The sequence below is a fragment of the Passer domesticus genome, chromosome 2 (assembly GCF_036417665.1).
Source record: "Passer domesticus isolate bPasDom1 chromosome 2, bPasDom1.hap1, whole genome shotgun sequence".
Classification (NCBI taxonomy): domain Eukaryota; kingdom Metazoa; phylum Chordata; class Aves; order Passeriformes; family Passeridae; genus Passer; species Passer domesticus.
In genome coordinates, this window is record NC_087475.1 from 63,778,484 (window position 1) to 63,797,790 (window position 19,307).

At 44.0% G+C, this 19,307-nt stretch overlaps 1 protein-coding gene across 1 annotated transcript; it reads left to right on the plus strand.

Annotated features, from left to right (window-relative positions):
- Positions 1 to 136: 136 nt before the first annotated feature.
- On the plus strand, positions 137 to 15,407 carry CDADC1 (cytidine and dCMP deaminase domain containing 1). Its single transcript, XM_064408801.1, has 9 exons — positions 137 to 343; positions 3,665 to 3,759; positions 5,302 to 5,479; positions 6,232 to 6,810; positions 8,718 to 8,767; positions 9,767 to 9,936; positions 10,966 to 11,155; positions 11,831 to 11,891; positions 13,084 to 15,407. The coding sequence occupies exons 1-9, from the start codon at positions 271 to 273 to the stop codon at positions 13,155 to 13,157; spliced, it is 1,470 nt and encodes a 489-aa protein (XP_064264871.1). The 5' UTR covers positions 137 to 270; the 3' UTR covers positions 13,158 to 15,407.
- Positions 15,408 to 19,307: the final 3,900 nt, after the last annotated feature.

A 19,307-nucleotide genomic window follows, 5' to 3' on the forward strand; every position in this document is an offset into this window, starting at 1 on the left:
ACTTCCCGCTACAGAGCGCGGATCCCGCTGGGAGCCACCGCCCCGCCCCTCCGGGCCCCGCCCTCCGCGCCGTTCGCGCTCCCCATTGGTCGGAGGGCCCGCCCGTCAGCGGCCGTTGCCGTGCGACCGGCCCCGCCCCGGGGCGGCCATGGGGGCGGTGCCGCCCGGGGGCGGTGCGGGCCGGCGCGGGGGGGCTGCGGCTCGGCTCCGGCTCCGGCACCGGCACCCATAACCATACCCGTACCCGTACCCGTACCCGTACCCGTACCCATGCACGGCGCGGAGGAGGCGGCGGCGGGGCCGCGGGTGAAAGCGGCGAGCACGCAGACCGACAGCATGGCCGGTGAGCCGGGCCGCGGGGGTGGGAAGGAGGGCGGGCCGGGCCTGGCCCGCCGTGAGGGAGCCGCGGCGCTGACGCCGGGCCGGGCCGGGCCGGGCGGGTGTGAGGGGCGTGTGCGCTGCCCGGCCCCTGGCGGGTCTCGCCTCACCCAGCGGGTCCCTGCCCGGTGTGTCCTCTCCTCAGGGGACACTTCCCGCCTCATCCCGGGGCTGTTCAGAGAGCCCGCGCCTTCTGATGCTCCACAGAGCGCTCCTGATCGTCACAGACTGGCAACAAGGTGTATATATGCACAAACATACATATATCTACGTATGTGTTTGTATTTATAAAGTATCTATATACTTACATATATATATATATACATATATAAATATAGGTAGCATATCTCTAGTACGTAAGTATATAGATACTTTACATATATATGCACTATAATATATACTATGTTTAATACTCTATATATAGTGTGTGTGTGTGTACATATATACTATATATACAGTGTGTGCACATATACATAAAATATAAATACTTCTCTGTGTAGTATCTTTAAACCTATATCTGTAAATCAAATAAAAAAATTTTTTTTTTTCCTCTGTCCTCCCCCACTCCTTGACAACACCCTTCTCCATGGGGGCCTTTTGATAACATAAGCTTGTATTTTGCCCCCCCCTTCCACCCCATTACAGAGATTTCTTGCCCTATACCAGGTATATTTAATGTGCATACAATGCAGTGTGCAGGAAAATGCTCGCCTTCTGAGGGGAGTTCTCACTAACCCCACAGCAGGCCCATGGTATGGGTTTGGTAGAAAGCAACTTTCTCACAGGGCTAGGGGTGCCCAGGAGAATCAGATGCTGGTAGATTCCACAGATCCCACTGCTGTGTCCCACGGGAGTGCTGTGTGCATATAGATGTGGTGTACATATGGTTTTCAGACTGAGCACCGTGGCAGGGCAGCCAGCTCTCCTGGGTGGGTATATGACTTTTGTTTCATCCTGTTTTTATGGAAACCCTGCTTCCAACCAAGCAAAATTTATTAAGTCTGAAAATGGGTTTTAGTTTCCTTTTCCCAGGTAGCAGAGTGATGTCACTGGTAGCTTCCTCCTTGGTGACAAGCACTTGTTAGAAGCCTGTCAGACTTTGGACTAGGAACTCCTGCGTTATAAGCAGGACATAATCCTGGATCTGAGCCATGTCCGAGTAGGCTGTGCCCTGCTCCTGTTTGCTTCCAGGTGCAGCAGGGTTTTTGGCACCAGCCTCCACACACGCTTTCCCTGGAGCATGCCTCGCCTCACTGAAGCAAGATCCATAACCAGGAGCAATAAAATCCTACCTTTGTGTGGAGTGGGCCTGAAGCACCTGCAAAGAGCACTCCTTTTACATGTGGCTTTGCTCTCAGTAGCAGAGAGCCTGATTCCTGTATTTCCCCAGTCTTCTGTAGTTGCTTTTAATTCTGCAAGGCATCTTCTGCCTTTTTTCCAGTCCATTTTAACCAGCCTTCTCTTCACCCTGTTGAACCTAAGGGAGTGTTTAACTACCTAAGTGAGTGAAGATGGAAACACACAGATATAATAGCTGTAACTAAAGGTCTTTCCTTCTTCATAAGAATTTCCTGCTTCTCGTTATAAATTCATGTCAGGGTGTTCTTCAGTTTGTTTCCCATACGTTTGACAGGTCACATTTGGATTAGGTACAAGAAAACAAAGAGTAATTAAAACTTTTTTGTGGTGCATACAGTTTTAAATCTACTCTGTGTGCCACGTTGTAGGCCATTTTAGAAAACACAAAGGGGTGTGTGTGCATTGGTATAAATTGCACTGTTTGTTTTACCTTGCCACTTGGCAACTGTACATGTGTGTGCTGTGACAGGAGTGAACAGGGGCTGTAATGAGAATGAACTCAAGTGCCCATTTAACAAAACAGATTCTGCTTCTTCAGGCGTGGCTTGTAGACTTACAGTTTGCTTTTAGTGCAAGTGACAACAGATCTTGGTGTGTGCTGCTTGCCATGCACGTTCCTAGCACACAAATTTCTGTGCTAACCAGGTGCCCCTTGCAGTGCTTGTGACAAGTGGGGTAGCAGAGCTGGGCAGCCTCAGGAACAGTGGACAATGTGGCATCAGCTTGTGCTGCTGACAGGCCTATATTTGTTTTCCAAAACACACTTATGTGTGAAAAAATACTGTCTGAAAATGGTGTTTCAGTCATGGATTGCATATGTTTATGTGTTGTTCTAATTGTTTGGGTTCAGAGACATGCCATTAAACTAACCCTCTCCCCCAACCAGGTAATCTTAGAATCTGATTATATCTCTTCCAAGCTGCTAGACCTACTTAAAGAATGTTTTTCTCTATTCTCCTCCATTCTTGCCACTGCTGTTACCTCCTTTGCAAAAACTGTGACATTTGTGGGAAAATACAGAAATAATACTGTTGTCAGACAGCACGTGTGAAACCTGCAGAGGAATATGTGCTCATTACAGCTCTCTGTAAGCACCCCTGAAATGGGGACTGGAGATATTTCAAAGACTTAATAAACTTCTTGCCAAGTGTGAAGCAAGACAGCTTTACATCTGGAACAGTGCAAGCTTTACTGAGCAGCACAGTGCTTCCTCCTTTTTCCTTTGTGGGCCACTCAGTAATGCTGAGTTGTGCTGGCCCTCACAGGACAACTTCCAGATTTTGAGTAGAAGCACAGCACAAGGTGGTGCTCTGAGAAGGGATTTTTGCATTTGGATATTTTGTCAGAAGTCAGAAGACAGCCTGAGCAAAAGGTTTAGATTTTTGTAAAAAACCTAGCCAAAATCTAAGCAGACTGTAAGAATCCCAAAGCAGGATCTCCGGAACCGATGGAACTGGAAGGTTTCACAATGACTCGTCCACTCTTCTGTGGCCATCGGTGTCAGATCATGATGTGTGTGCCTGGATATTTTTGCTCTCTTCTGTGGTGAGCCTGAAGCTGAATTAGAAGCTGTCTCAGATTTCTCTAAGCATCTGTGAATCATTTGAGCACATTAAGTTGTGTGGGATCTGAGGATCTGATCTGTGATTTCTGCTCTACACCTCTGAGTCGAACAAACTCACTGAATTTCAGAGAAAGTTTCACCAGTTCCTCTTGTTGCACAAATCTGATCTCTGCACCTAGATGTGAGCAACCTGAGTTGGCAATGACTACCCTGAAAAGGATAGTGTGGATGTAGCTGCTGAAAGACCAAAACCAGCTTCTGTAGCAGCTGTGGTATAAAAGACTTGAAAAATAATATTCAGCAATATGGAGTTTCTTTCTAAATATTCTCTAACAAATATTTATCTTTTTTTCTTCAAAACAGGTCAAATGCCAAGACTTTCTAAGGTCAATCTTTTTACTTTATTAAGTCTCTGGATGGAGCTCTTTCCCTCAGCTGAGCAGCAGAAAAAATCCCAGGTGAAATGTCTGTGCTTATTGTTAATTGGTCTTTCTGAAGAGCTCCTTCAGTGAATTTAACCCAACTGCTCTTTAGATGACACATAGCCCAGATTAAAAAAAAAAAAACAAAAAACAAACAAACAAAAAAAAAACCACAAAAAAACCCCAACCAAATGTAATAAACTTTTTTCAAATATTTCTTAGAAGTAGAAAAAAATCCAGTAGTGGGAGAAAAACAGCAAAATGTCTAAATAGCATGTTCTTTCTGAAAAGCTTTGAAAGGCAGGATACATGCCCCAAGAGGTGAAGCAAGCACTACAAAATGGCAGGTGTTTTAAAAAGCACAAGAAAGGAGGTGTGGTATGTACCCTGTGTGTAAAGTCAATGTGGTTGCTGGTGTAGAGAGACTCTTTTAGAGTTACAATATTCATGACTGTAGATGAACAGTTCTTCTATGCAGTGGAGGTGTACACAAGTACTTGAAATGTTTGCTGGTCAAGAACTTGTAGGTAACTGCTTTTGTGACAAAAGAAAAGAAACTGCCCTTGAGAGTGGGTCTTCTAAACTGTAACCAGTTACTCTTCAAATGGAAGAGGCATTTTCAGACTGACCTGGAGCAGGATGTTTCCTGTTGTGATCAGAGCTGTTACTGGGCTCTTTAAATGATGACTGCATTGTGCAGAGCATACCCATGTGCTAAGATCCATAGCACAGGTATCAGCCAGGGCAAGAAAAGATAGGAAAATAATCTGAGTGACAATTAGGCCTCATTTTCAGAGCTGGCTATGTGCCAAGCTAGATCCAAAGGAGGGATAGCTGAGCAGCACCTACAGCCTTCAAAAGCTGTTTGAAATTTAGTAATTCAGTTAGAAATGGCACTTGGCTTGTATGTAGGGCTTTAGTGAAGTCTCATTTCTGTAACCACACAGCAGTTGAGTAATTTAAAGATCTGAGGCAACTGTTCAGTAGCAGCTGGATTGCATAAAGAGATCTATTTCACCAGCTTCATCAAACTAGTTTGTATCCAGTTTTTTCACAATACGTGGGAATCCAGATGTAATAGCTCTTGTCTGTGGTATCAGACTTCTTCCATGGAAGATTGTTTAGAACCAGGATTCATTACATAAATGAAGAGACAGAAATAAAGCTAGAGAAGCTATTGGTTCCCAGGATAGTCAGGCTTAAGACAGAAATTAAATTAATGAGCATTTCCAGATGCTGGCTGATTCAGAGAAGGTTTCAGCTGTAATTGACAGAATTTTCTGTGCTGCTTCTGGATTTTGTTACGGGCAAAGAAATGACCAGAAAAAAATCAGGAATTTGTGACACGTCCCTCTTTGGAGTTTGACAGAGACATGGCACCCTGATATTAACAGACACATGTGAAAACAAAACAAGAAAAAATGCTTAGGAAAGTGCAGATTGTTTAATGATTCATTTTTACTGAAGAGCTCTGTGCTCTGCTGCTGGTTGTTTACTGTTATCCAGGGAAGAGGTGTAACATTTTTATGGAATCAACATTGAAAAAAAGTAAAATAATAGTAATGCCTTTTTCTGTAGGTGAAGAAGAGTGGTCTGGTTGTGGTGAAAAATATGAAGATTATTGGTCTTCATTGCTCCAGTACAGACTTGCATGCTGGCCAGATTGCACTCATTAAACATGGATCAAGACTTAAAAACTGTGATCTTTATTTTTCCAGAAAACCATGTTCAACGTGTTTAAAAATGATTGTAAATGGTAAGCAATGACTGTAGTAGAGTAGGAGTAAATGTTACACTTGTGATTGAAGGCAGAAAGCCTGTTTTCTCTTTGGACTGTCCCAGCTGTGAATGCCAATCCTTGATTTGTGTAGCCTGCATTGATGTTTTCCATAAGGAAAAAATGAATGTACATTTCCTGGAGCTGATGGTCAAGAAACTGGGGTTTGCTGCCAAGAACCTGTTTCTCTGTAATGTGCAACCATTATAAGTTGTGGTGCTTTGTCTCTTGGCTGGGATGCACTGCCAGGTTCTGACGCTGGTTTTGCACTCTGCCAGAGCAACCCTAAGCCTGATGACTAGGCCTAGATGGATGTATTTTAGCTTGCTTTCTCTTTGCTTGTCACTGACACCAGGGAAGAGTGTGGTTTTATGCAGAAATAAGGGTTTCCTTCTGCACATACATGATTTTTAATCTCAGCAGCAATGTCTGTCAGTGCTAACTTCTTTTTGTGTGTTGCTAATTTATCTGTTGGATGTGAGATGCAGAATTAGGCAGTCACAAAGATCTGAGAACTTGGGTAACTCAAATTTTTATCTGTAGTCTGATTATCAAGTTGAATAACCCTCGATACTTGTGTCTACCAGCGTTTTTGTTGTCTAGATACCCCTTAGGCAGGACTTGGGGCCTTAAAGACGTAAAACCAGGGTTAGACAGTAGTGTGTTAAATATGAACTTTATGTTCCATTGCACTTGCATGGTTCCTTCTGCTGCATTATCTTCTCTTCCAGCCGGGGTGAACAGGATTTCTTACTGGCCTGGAGATCCTGAAATCAGCTTGCAGAACGAGGTATCCAATCCAACAAGCACTGAGGATGCAAAGCTGGATGCCAAAGCAGTGGAAAGACTGAAATCAAACAGTCGTGCTCGTGTGTGTGTGTTGCTCCAGCCTTTGGTGTGCTACATGGTGCAGTTTATTGAAGAAACTTCCGCCAAGTATGATTTTATTCAGAAAATAGCAAAATCACAGCCTGGCTATAACACTGACTTTTATACTGCATGTAGACAAGAAAGAATAAAAGAGTATGAAAGTTTATTTCTAATTTCCAGTGAGGAAATGCACAAGCAAATCTTGATGACAATAGGACTGGAGAACCTCTGTGAAAACCCGTACTTCAGCAACCTTAGAGAGAACATGAAAGATCTTGTCTTGGTCTTGGCGTCAGTGGCTGCCAGCGTGCCTGCCTTCGGATGCTTTGGGTTTTACAGGAGTGGATCCCAACGAGCAAGCGAAGCAGACGAGCAGTGTTTGCCCCAGGACGTGGCGAGGCACTGTATGATACAAGCCAGGCTGCTCGCCTATCGGACAGGTGAGTCGTTACCGCGCGCAGGAACCACGGGGTCTCATCAGTAGAGCAAGTTCCCAACTTCAGTCTTATTCTTCCAAATATTTCCTTGAGCGAGCTGCTCAATGCCATTCCTACACGTGTGAAATGAGTGCAACAATGATAGTAAAGACTCCACAGAGGCACACAGTATTGTGTGCGAAAGCTTTCCATGAGGAAATCAGTGCAGGTGTTTCACATACAGTGCTGGCAAACCCTGCCCTGCCCATGTGTCCAACGCCCAACTGAAAATAGAACAGAATGACATTTAAATTATCCAAGCTCTGAGGCTCTCATTACTGAGGTCTCACAAGATGCTTCTGTTATCAAATAAATGTCAATATTTCAAGCAGATTAGGTACACTTTAGAAAAAAGCAGTGGAATAATATCTTTTAGTAGGACATTAAGTACCATTATATTAAGTCTTCTAGACCTAATGTTATTAGTGGAAGTGCTTATATGTCTGGTGGGGGTTTTCTTTGCACAGATGCTGGAGCTTTATGTCCAGACTTCTGAGGTAGAAAGATAGTTATTGATTCTCTCTTGATAGAGATGACTTCTGTTAGCTTCTTTATTCTGTCTGGCTACCAATGCAGGAAAGTGATAAGTTCTTCCAGAGAACAGAGAATTTAAAACTTGATGGTACTCTGTAGAGATGTTTTTGTACTCTAGATATGATAGTTGCTTTTTTTAAACCATTGAAAACAAACAAATAGTACATGTACAAAGCTTAAACCAAACCCAATCCCCCAACAAACCCAACCTATTAAGTCAGGTACCCTCAGTAAATTTTGTCTCCAAAAATTGCAGAAATGACATTTTTTAGATGTAATTCAGAAGTTTCATGGAACCAGTTATGAGTTCTTTGTACAGCTTCTGTTATACAGAACAAGATGGAATGACCAAGCTTGAGTTCTCACTCTTGGGGCAGCAAAATTCAGGTTTAGCTGTAGTATTCAGCCTGGACTTGAGCCAACTTTTGTTGCACTGTAATGAAATTAAAATAAATAGCTCACACACATATTAAGGTACTTTACACTATTATATAGGTGGATATAAAGGGAGCAAGAACATAGGATGTTTTCTGTACTGGTTTAGACATTCATTATCATAATCTCTTCATCATTGTCTAATAAATATGCAGAATGTAGATGAAGACAGCTTTGATAAAGTACATGTTTGGCAGGAAAGGCCCTCTTTGAGTTATTGCATATGGTAGTGATACTGAGGATGATGGAAATTATTCATGGAAACAGTGTGTTCTGCAATATTAATCAGTGGAAGCCTGAAATGTTTTTCTCCTTGATATGCTCAAGATTCTCATCAGTAGCTACTGGGGAAGATTTTCAAGTGCCATAAAAACCATCCAAGTCATATAAGGAAAGCTCTGTACCAGTTTTCCTATGGTGGTGATAGACTACACCCCCAAAATCCAATTGTTAATATTTTGTCTCTGAATTTGGTATAAAATAGGACTAATTTTAATAGGACTTCAGATCACAGAAGCATAAACTTAAAGAATAGCAGAAATTAGGTAATTAAATTAAGTAGGAAACAAGAAGGTTTCTATCAGTTAGCTGTCTCACATTAGTGAACCTGTCCACACATATTCTTGGCGCACATTTTCTTATCCATATGTTGGGTGCTTCATTTCATTTGTGAACAAATGCACACAGCAAAATCTCAAATGACTGCCTTGCAGTAAGAGCACATCCAGCATTTACGGTAGACTCATATGATTGACAAGCTTTTAATCTTTCTGCATTTCTTTCCTCCTGTTCACAAAGCAACAATAAATATTATTCCTTACTCTAGGATGTCATGTGTTAATGTATAGGTAACTCAGAAGTGCTTTATTTGTTATTTACTCCTAAAATGTTATGTATTTTAGAGGATCATAAAACGGGAGTTGGAGCTATTATTTGGGCAGAGGAAAAATCAGTAAGTATTGAAAAAGTTACTTTTTCTTGTACTCACAATTCATACACTGGCTTTGCACTTGCTATTTTCCTTTAACTTTATACACTTCTGTTTTTCATACACACACAGCTTTAGTAACTAAGTTAATGACTGCTTCAGTGTTATGCTTTAAGATGAAGGAGAAGTATAAATTATTTTAGTAACTACAACAGTGTCTCTGTCTGGATTTTCAGTGCACCTGCTTCCCCAGTCATTGTCAGTTATTCCAGGTAGCCTGGCTCCAAGGTGTTCCCACAGCTGCTGATCCGGCAGCATGAGCCCTGCATGGCCCCTCTGGCAGCTCTTTTTGGGAGAGGTCTCAGTGCAGTTATAGCCTGACAGTCTCCTGAAGATACTTGTTGCAGTTAAATGCTGCATGGGCTTTAGCACATTCCTTTTTACATCAAAGCTGTATTTTTCTATTAATATTATTACCGTGCTTTTTCCTACCCAAACAGAAAGTTTTTGTTCTTTGTATCTCTGCTTATGCATGTTACCAATCCCAGGAGGTCTCATTCTTCATGCAGCTGCAACATACGCTTAATTTGTTTTTAACACTCCAGTCATCAGCTGCTTCTGGCTATTTTGTTTCTTTTGCTTATTTCAATCGCCAATTGCCTCGTATCAGCCACTGGTCACGAGTCTTAACTACAGGCAAAACACCATCTCTGGCACATTAGGGATGAGCTCCAGCTGTATTTAATCGTGTAGGTTGTTAAGGTCTAAATCCTTCAGACTTCTTGTCCCTGCTGTCAGTATTAGTTGCCAAAAGGAAAGCCTCAAATGCCTGGTGCAGGTAACAGAGATGTTACACTTTACCTGTGCAGCTCCTACAGGGCTCAGTGGAAAAGCTTCATACAGGCATGGAGCAGTTGGCAAGAGCTGAGCTGTCAGATAATGCAGAACTATACATTCCACTGTATTTTTACTTAGAACTCAGTTAAAATACCTCCAAATTTGATGCTTTGTTTACTGTTGCAGAGAGGCTGTGATGGAACAGGAGCAATGTATTTTGTAGGCTGTGGTTACAATGCCTTTCCTGTTGGATCCGAATATGCTGATTTTCCACACATGGATGATAAGCAAAAAGATCGGGAAATCAGAAAGTTCAGATACATTATCCATGCGGAGCAGAATGCCCTGACATTCAGGTAATGGGTTTATTTTTACCACAGAGAAGAATGAGATGGTTTGGAAACAATTCCATCATAAATGTGTGTTGTGGTTTAAGCCCAGGGGGGAAGATACACACCAGGCAGCCTCTTGCTCATCCCCCCACCCCAGTGGAATGGGGAGAAGAATCAAAAGTAAAACTTGTAGGTTGAGACAAAAACAGTTGAATAATTGGAACAAATTAAAAATTATTCATAATAGCAGATAATAATAAAAATAAAAACCAAGGTAAAAACAAGTAATGCACAATACAATTGCTCACCAGGTACTGATCAATGCCCTGCCCTGTCCCCAAACTGATCAGTGTCCCTTCTAGGTAACTCCCCCAGTTGATATACTGGAACACTATCATGGAATATCCTTTGGTCCAGTTTGGGTCAACCTTCCTGCTTCTTGTGCAGCTGCTCACTGCCAGAATATGAATCAAAGCACTTGATTCAGACTAAGCATTACTTAGCAACAACTAAAACATCAGTGTGTTTTCAACATTATTCTCATACTAAATCCAGAGGACAGCACTGCACCAGCTGCTGAGAAGAAATTAACTGTATTCCAGCCCAAACTAGGACAATGTGTGATGTCAACGTGATGAACTGTGGATTGCAGTCACAGTCTTTTTTATGCCTGTTATATAGAAGCTGGATGTATATTGGCACAGTTAGCTCCTTGAGATTTCTTATAAGAACTTGGGTTTTAAAGGATCTTGGCTCCTTCAGATACAAGCCACTGGCTCTGGTTCTTGCTAGACCGTGCTATAACCCAGAATGAGGAAGTGTGGCAGTTGGTGAAGCTTCCAACAATAATGGGTGTGGAGACATGGGATGGGTGTGGTTCACAGATAGTGATACCAAATCAAATTGCATTGTGTACTTGTGCACTTGATTAGGAATAAGTTGCTTCTGAGAGTAAATAACACTTCTTTGCTTGCTTTTTGAGGTATCAAATTTGTAACAATTGAAAACTACCAAAATACAAACTCTGAAATTCTGTTTTCTGACTGCTCGTAGGTGTCGAGAAATAAAGCCAGATGAGAGAAGCATGATATTTGTAACAAAATGTCCATGTGATGAATGTGTCCCTTTAATTAAAGGAGCTGGTATCAAGCAGATCTATGCAGGAGATGATGATGCTGGAAAAAAGAAAGCAGATATATCTTATATGAAGTTTGGTGAACTTGAGGGTGTAAGCAGATTTACAGTAAGTGTCTAAATGTACTGTATTGTAAAAACTGGGGGCAGCATTGATGGGAGAGTAAAGTGAGCAGTCATCTGCAGCCAGCATAGAGGAGTGCTGAGCTTAGATTAGTCAGATGAGTGGAATTGATATCATGATATCATTTAGTCAGATGAGTGGGATTGAGAGGTTGCTCTGCCACAGTTCTGGGGAGCAGTGCTGTGCCATGTGCCAGAGGATGGGGCCAAGACCCTCTGTTTTCTCTATCTGCATGGAGGATTTCTCTAACTCACTGTTGTTGGAGGTGGTCTCTTCACATGGTGAAGTTCTGTCTGTGCCTCCCCTGTCACACCATGACAGCTGATTTGGGAGGTCGCTGTGTGATTTTGTTGGCCCTTCCAGGAGCTCCCAAAAGAGCTGTGGTGGGTTTCAAATGTGGTCAAGTGCACCTGCAGTCAGGGCACTCTCCATGACAAACTGCAGCAGCACTGTCAGTGTGAGCAGCTTCAAGGGAGTTAACGTCTGCATGTCTGTAATAGTTATTTGTCCTCAAAGCAAGAGTGTTCAAGAGGGAGTCCTTGATTCCCCACCTCACAAGTCATGCCTCTCAGTGAAGGTCTGTAGGGTACTTTTCCTGTCTCACTTAGCTCCTTATTCTGTCTTCTGGAAAAAGTAAACATTTTCTTCTTCTTTTACCAGTGGCAGTTAAGTCCATTGCACACTAATGCATTTGAATTCCATGACCCTACAGCCAGGGAAAGTAAGTATTTTTTCATTAATTCATTTTATGACTGCAGTCAATAAGTGAGATCACATTTTAAAACCAACCTGATTCCCTCTGAGATTGTTTTGTCTTAATTAGTCTTGCTTTCAGTGAGTTAATTTTTGCTGTGAAAAGTTTTCTGAGGTTTTTGAATAGATGAGCTAACTGTTATAGTAATAACTAACTGCAATAGGTGAACTAACTTGGAACAAAATCCTTGGCATTGACACACATTACAAAATCTAGTAATGCCACTGTGAAGGTCAGCAACATGCTCTTTGGCTCATAGATCATTTTAGACTACTTTATCATGTTTTAAATTCCATTCTAGAAAGATTTTTAGATTGAGTTCTATAAAGAGCACCATTATTTTTCAGTTTTGGGCTGGACTCCGAGTCACAAAATCCTTGTTGACATACACCCCTTGTTGACATACACGGCAAGGAAGCTGTCATCTTTTCAAAACAGTTTAGATAAGTCTTTCTTTGAAGCCTTTTTGTGCTACAAAAGAGATCCACCATAGGTGTCTACTGTCAGCTACCAGTCCTTAAAATGTTACTCATCCAGGCGGGGAAACAACATGGAAAATGGCAGATAAATAATTTTTGTGCTTCAAGCATGAAGATGCAGTGTGAAGATGCATTGAGTACCATGTTAGGAGCATAAGAAAGACTGAAGGTAGTTCTTGTGGCACACAAATAGCCACGTATTCCGATCAAATTCCTAACATGTACTGAGATAGATTAGTGGAGAAGTCGTTTTGTTAGCTACTTCCTTGTGGGCTGGGGAAAGCGGGGGAGGGAAGGGCTCAGAGTAGTGTTTATGGCATCAGTAATCACTGCAAAATGTTAGGGCTTGTTTGTTCCTCTCTCTCTAATGGTTTTTAGACCCAGCTGGAGAAAGATTAATCCTGGGGTACTTTGTTTGACAACTTTTAACAGGGCTCATTTCTCTAACAGTTTTCTTTAATGTGGTGTGCCTGCATTTTCAATACTGCACTGGTTTAAGTTCCTCTCTTTACGTGGTGTATTCCTGTTAGCTATGACTATTGCATGTTCCTCTGTAAGGGGAAGAAGACAATCTCCACCCTATTCCCACCCGCAGTGTTATTCCAGTGTCCCTGTCCATGTTGAGTATTAGGCTATGCTTGCTCTTGTATTAATGCTCCATGCATGTTTTTTTTCTTTAGATGGGATCCAGAAAACCAAATCGCTGGATGACCAGCAGCACCAAAGCAAGAAACTGTGTCTTGGTCATTACTGAATAATTAAGCACCTCCTGCAATCTGGCTTCGTACTTTTTATACTACAGCCTGTTTGCACTTTCAAATAAGGAAGAGTTTTATTTATTGTTTGGAAAGTGAATTTTAGAATAAGTTTATTTATGATGTCTTAAATGTTTTACAGCATTACCTGAAGGTCTTTTTAATTTAGAAGCTCCTGGCGAAAAAATGCTGCTTGTATTTTCTGCGAAAGTAACTGGGTGGCTGATCATTTTTAACACATTAAAAAGTTATACTGAAAGTTCATTGGTGGTAGATCAGAATAATAATACAATGGTGTCTTATTTGCTTGGGGTATGGATTGAGGGAATGGATTTATAAATTCTGGGCTAGAAAATGGCAGAAATAAGCCGTACTTCTTCAAATACAATCATCAAGGGAGTCTTCTAGGAAATGGTAGGTAAATAATCACCAGCAACTATCTCTGTTCTTGAAAGTGGCTTTTGCTTCTCAGTATAATGCACACAAAACCATTGGGATAGTCAGTGCTAGCCAAATGGTTTGGAGACCAATCTTGTCTCTCATACACACTTCCTACCATAGCAGCAGAGCTGTTTAGTTTTGTGGTACTTGCCTTGCTGCGCTGTGTGCTTCCTCACATGCAGCCCATCTGAATTAATGAAGACAAAGATTAGCTTTGCTTTTCCTCAGCTTCTGGAGGCAGGCATAAAAGCATTTTTCTGTGTGCATCTCACTGGCACCTACATACCTGTGAAGATTGCCAGCGTAGAGGTTTTGTTAATCTTCACTGAGAAGCTCCTAGGACTACAGAAGCTAATCAACCACCAGTGTCCTGATGTTTCTTAGATAGGATGATCTGTACCAGTGGAATAGCCCAAATCTTTTCAGGTGCCCGTCTCTTAGATGACTACCCTACAAGGGTGACATTGAAACAGCCACTGAAACTGCAGTCTAGTGTTGCTAGTTTTGAAGGGTTGGGTAACGCATAACCAGAACAAAGAGTTGTGCCCAGAATCTTTTGATTCCCATCTGTTTCCTGCTTTGAATCTGACCTCTGACTGTTTGTTTTAGCAGATGTCCGAAGACTTTCTGTTCACTCCTCTGCTGAGCTCTCCAGTGCAAATACCTTAAATCTTTTTCTGTTCTTGATGGTAGGATAGGTAAACAGCCCTTTCCCAGTTCTTCCATGCATCTTGTCTTTGCTGCCCTTCTTAAAGTCCTTAAAGGGGAATCATGTCTTAAGATGCATCTGTAGGTTGCAGATTCTTTTTGTTTCTTTTAGGTTTTGGGGAAGCTTGGAACTGGATAGCAGGGCTGTGACTGGATAATCTACACTATCCAAATATGAATAAAAAGTGTGCCATAGTCCACCCACTGAAACCTTCTTGTTTCCATAATCCATTGGCAGTGCTCATCTGCTTGAAGTAGAAGCAAGGAAAAAAACAGGGTCAGATTTAAGGCCCCTTCAAGTTTTCTGGTATCAAAATCAGTGAAATCTGTACCTTCATAGGAACAGCTGAAATTGAAAAGTCCCTTAAATATCATAGGTGGCCTGGGTACCCAGAGAAGTAAATTAAGTCAAATATCATACACATTCAATAACTACACAGCAGTGAATGATGCTGCTATTCTCTGCTTCGGGAGGTGTTAAGATTCTACCTTTATTTATAATTACTTTTTTAAAAAAAGAAGATTTTTCTTACAAAACTTTCTGTGAAACTTGGAATCCCTTGTAAGGCTGAAGGCTTGGAAGCCTGGCTTTATTTCTGTCTTACTACATTCTACAGATTCTTCCAGAGGCTCAAAAATTTCTGTAGGCTCTGTTTGTCAGTATAACCCTACCTTAATTTTTACTGGAATTATGAAGTAGGGACTTTATCTTGACCAACAGGAGCAATGGAAATGGGGTTACTTTCTCACCCTATGGACTCTATGGACTCTGCCCTGCTTGTCTGCTTACCAGGGAGAACCATAGAATAATGGACATCTCCTTCAGTGATTATTTTGCAAATCAACTCTAGGATGGTTGTTTCTTACATAAAAACTGCAAAGTATTTACTCAAGAAATGTAAAAGTTATATATTTTATACATTGTATGAAATTTCCATATGCATTGTGAGACTCATTCATTTCAGAACAATCATTTTAATTGCAGGTACTAACTATCAGTAATAATTTGGCCTCCTGACTGAGAATTACAGAATTTCCTCTGTTAACTGTCTGCCTTACAGCAAAACATGCTTCTTGCTAATAAATTATTCTGACAGTAAGTACTGAAGTAGATTTTTAAGTACTTTGGGTTATTAGGAACATTACAGAGTGCTTTGGAATGCTCACACTCCTTATAGGCCTCCCTCTGCTCTGCCTGAAGAATTTGTCTCAACATGAGACTGTGCCTCCTGCCAGCCCTGGGAAGGGCTGGGCTCCCCTTCCTTGGCTCGTGAGGATTAATTTCCTCTTCCTCCGGAGAATGGGAACTGCATTAGGGAACACTGCAAGCTGCCACCTCCGCGGCCTGTTCCTTGGTTGGAGAGGATCAAAGCGGGGGAAGCTTTGACCGTCCAACAGTAAAACTGGTCCCTGCCTCGCCTCCTGCCTTGCTTCCCTGGGTTGCCTGCATGGGCATAGGCAGGGGCCCCAGTTCCCAGTCACCTCAGAGCAGAGCAGAGCAGGATCACTGCGGTGATGGAACCGAGGACGGTGCCCAGCCCCAGCATGGCTGTAGGGCAGCGAGGCTGTAGCATCAAGTGGGTGATGCTGGGGCTCTTGCCCACCAAGGGTTTCACATCCACCTGGTTCCAGCCCAGGTTTTTAGACTGAGGGCCCAATAGCCAGTGGAATGTATTATGGCCATTCCTACAGTTAGTTTTCCTGTTAAGCTGAAAGGAATCCACTCAATGCCCTCCAAGACTGGCTCATGTTGCAGAGCCACATATAGTATGTGAGGACAGATGGGAGATGCCTTTCAGAAGGGCTCTTGAACTGAAGTGTCATCGTAGACCACAGTGAGCAGTCAGTGGGACACAGCCAGGCTGGCAAAGGGACAGGCTTCCCAGAGCCATGTTTAATTGGGGACTACTCTGAAAGGCTTTGTAGTCCTCTAAATAGTTTTTTTTTGTTTCAGCCGTTGGGCCTGCAAACCAGACTCCAAATATCTGGCTTTAATTTGTTGGATCCAGTAAGTGACATTGCTTGGAGAATAGGAGAGCAAAGAAGGCTGATGGTATGTGCTGATTTCAAATAGATCCGGGTTACTGTTGGGTTAGTGTGGCAAGGTTTGGGTAGTGGGTGGCTTCTGGAGTTGGTTCTGTGAGATGCTTCCAGAAGTTTTGCCCATATCTGACAGATCCAATGCCAGCTCCAGGATGGATGAAGCTCTGGCCAAGGCCAAGCCCAGCAGCCACCATGATGGTGCCAGTGGGATAATAGGTTTAAGTGGGGGAAAGCTGCACCATTGCAGCCAGAGAGAAGTGGGAATAAGTGAGAGGAGCAGCTCTGCAGACACCAAGGCCAGTGGAGAAGGAGGGGCAGGAGGTGCTCTGGGCACAGGAGCAGAGATTCCCCTGCAGCCCCTGGTGCAGAGCATGGGGAGCCTGTATCCCCCTGCAGCCCAGGGAGCTCCGTAGGGGAGCCTGTATCCCCCTGCAGCCCAGGGAGCTCCATAGGGGAGCCTGTATCCCCCTGCAGCCCAGGGAGCTCCATAGGGGAGCCTGTATCCCCCTGCAGCCCAGGGAGCTCCGTAGGGGAGACTGTATCCCCCTGCAGCCCAGGGAGCTCCATAGGGGAGCCTGTATCCCCCTGCAGCCCAGGGAGAACTCCACGCTGGAGCAGGCACATGCCAAAGGAGGCTGTGACCCCGTGGGAAGCCCGTGCTGGAGGGGGCTCCTGGCAGCATCTGTGGGAAGCCAGTGGAGAGAGGAGCCCCTCTGGAGCAGGTTTGCTGGCAGGACTTGTGACCCACAATGGAGCAGTTAGTGAAGAACTGCAGCCCGAGGAAGGGATGCGTGTTGGAGAAGTTCATGGAGGACTCTCGCCCGTGGGACGGACCCCACGGGGGAACAGGAGAAGAGTGTGAGGAGTCCCCTCCCTGAGGACGAAGGAACGGCAGAGACAAAAGTGTGGTGACTGACCACAGTTCCCATTTCTCTTCCCTCTGTGCTGCTGGAGGGGAGAAGGTAGAAAATTCAGGAGTGAAGCTGAGCCCGGGAACAAGAGAGGAGTAAGGGGAAGTTGTTCTAAGGTGTGTTTATTTCTCATTACCCTGCTCAGATTTGGTTGGCAATAAATTAAATTAATTTCCCTAGCGCGGCAGCCCCCGCCAGCCGGCAAAGGAAGGCCGGGAGAGGGCGCTGGTGGCAGGGAAATGCCCGGGGAGGCCGTGCCGGGAGCGGGACCCAGGGAGCGCCGGGCTCCACAGGGATGCCGGCACTCCCGGCGTGCCGATGCCGCTCAAGAGCAGCTCCAGCTCTCGTCTGCAAATACAATTTGTGCTGTATTATTTACATATATTGTATTAGTGCAACAAATCTCTTATGGCTGGGTGTGTAAAGATAGTGAGACCACACTCTTTCCAGTGGATCCCAGTGACAGGAGCAACGGGTACACAAAAAGCACAGGGAGCTCCATCTGAATATGAGGAAAAAATCTCTATTGCATGGGTGACAGAACACTGGAACAGACTGTCCATATAAGCTGTGGAATCTGCTTCCCTGGAGACACTCAAAACGCACCTTGGTGCAATCCTCTGCAACCCCTTTCTGCTTTAACAGAGGGGTTGGACAGGGTGGTCTCCAGAGGTCCCTTCCAACCCCAACCACTCCGAGATTCTGTGATTGTGACTGGTACCCAGAGAGTCCTGCTGCTGCGGACAGAAGAAGACAAAGGTGTGCTGATGGTCATTATAAATGTCAGAACACTCGAGACAGCTCAAAGCTCATAAATAGGAAGAGGAAAAATCGTGGCTGGCACATCTGCTGTGTAGATAAAGGGCCTTCTCACTTGACGTGCAGCAGCACAGGCTTCACCATGCTTGGGCTGGGAGCAGACATGCAGATGAAAATGCTGAGCATGTTTTTTTTTTCCCTGGGGTATTTTGCAGTGTGACGTTTATATTTTGCACCCCAAGTATCAGCTGCTTGTACAGGAAATTTTCCACTTTGATTTCCCAGGAAGCCAGGCCCTGCCTCAGGACTGGGTGGTTTCCTGTAACTACAGGATCATTGTTGGAGGGATGAGGTCTGTTCCAGCTTCACTGTGTTCCTCAGTGGCACAAGACAGGTATACTAAAAACTAAGCCTGACTTTTTCCTCCTCCTTTGCCCTTGTTGCTCAACTATCTGTACTTTGGCTCCAGTGAGATCACCTCACTGCTTTGCCAGTAAATTTTCCACCAGGGCAGCTAAATTTCTAACTCGGAGGAAAAACAAGGGGTTGAAGAAATGTGGGGAAACCATGAAGCACTTGGACAATAACTTCAACAAGAGCCAGGCCTCTGGGACACGTCACACAAATGCCAGCACAGACACATTTCCTCCTCCCCAGTGTTATTTCAGAACTACCTGAAAGACGTATGTAAGATAGTGTGAATGCCAGTGCATTCACCTGCACTTAGTCTTTCATTCCTATTGTGGGGCAAGACAGATTTAGCTAGAGAAAACAAAAGCCAGCAGGAAACAGAGGAGCTTAACTGCATGGCTAGAAGTGGTATGTATTAGCAGGCGAGCTGGGTCTTTTGTTGGAATGAACAAATGTCTCTCCTCGTTCTGCAATGCCTGCTGTCCCCTGGGACGTTCTGCTTTCTTGCCTGCTAGTCCCCAGTGTCACTTTCCTTTGAGCCTTTGGCAGGAAGGCTGTCAGCACACAGCAAGAACCTGTTCTGTGCTATGAGCTAATTGTGGCTCTGCCCTTGACGTTCCTTGGGGCACAAGGCGAGTTCATCTGTGAATATAAATTTTCCCCCACACCCAGCTCTAAAATGGGGAGGAGATGCCTTTCTCCACTTCCCCCATGGGATTTCGAGAGCCCTGCTCCTCACAGGCTCTCACTTGTCCCAGGCACACAGAGCCTGTTGGGCATCTGACCATCTGCCTGAGCAAAGGCTGCGTTTGTTTGCTCCCTGCTGGCTGCCGGGGCAGGGCTGTGCCGGGGTGTGCCGAAAAGCCAACCCTGACT

Bases quoted from the DNA above. Each gene is read 5' to 3' on its own strand.
- CDADC1 (XM_064408801.1), top strand. From the start codon at position 271: ATGCACGGCGCGGAGGAGGCGGCGGCGGGGCCGCGGGTGAAAGCGGCG. The intron at 6,811-8,717 runs GTGAGTCGTTAC...TATGTATTTTAG, and splicing joins GCTGCTCGCCTATCGGACAG to AGGATCATAAAACGGGAGTT. The intron at 11,156-11,830 runs GTAAGTGTCTAA...TTCTTTTACCAG, and splicing joins AGGGTGTAAGCAGATTTACA to TGGCAGTTAAGTCCATTGCA.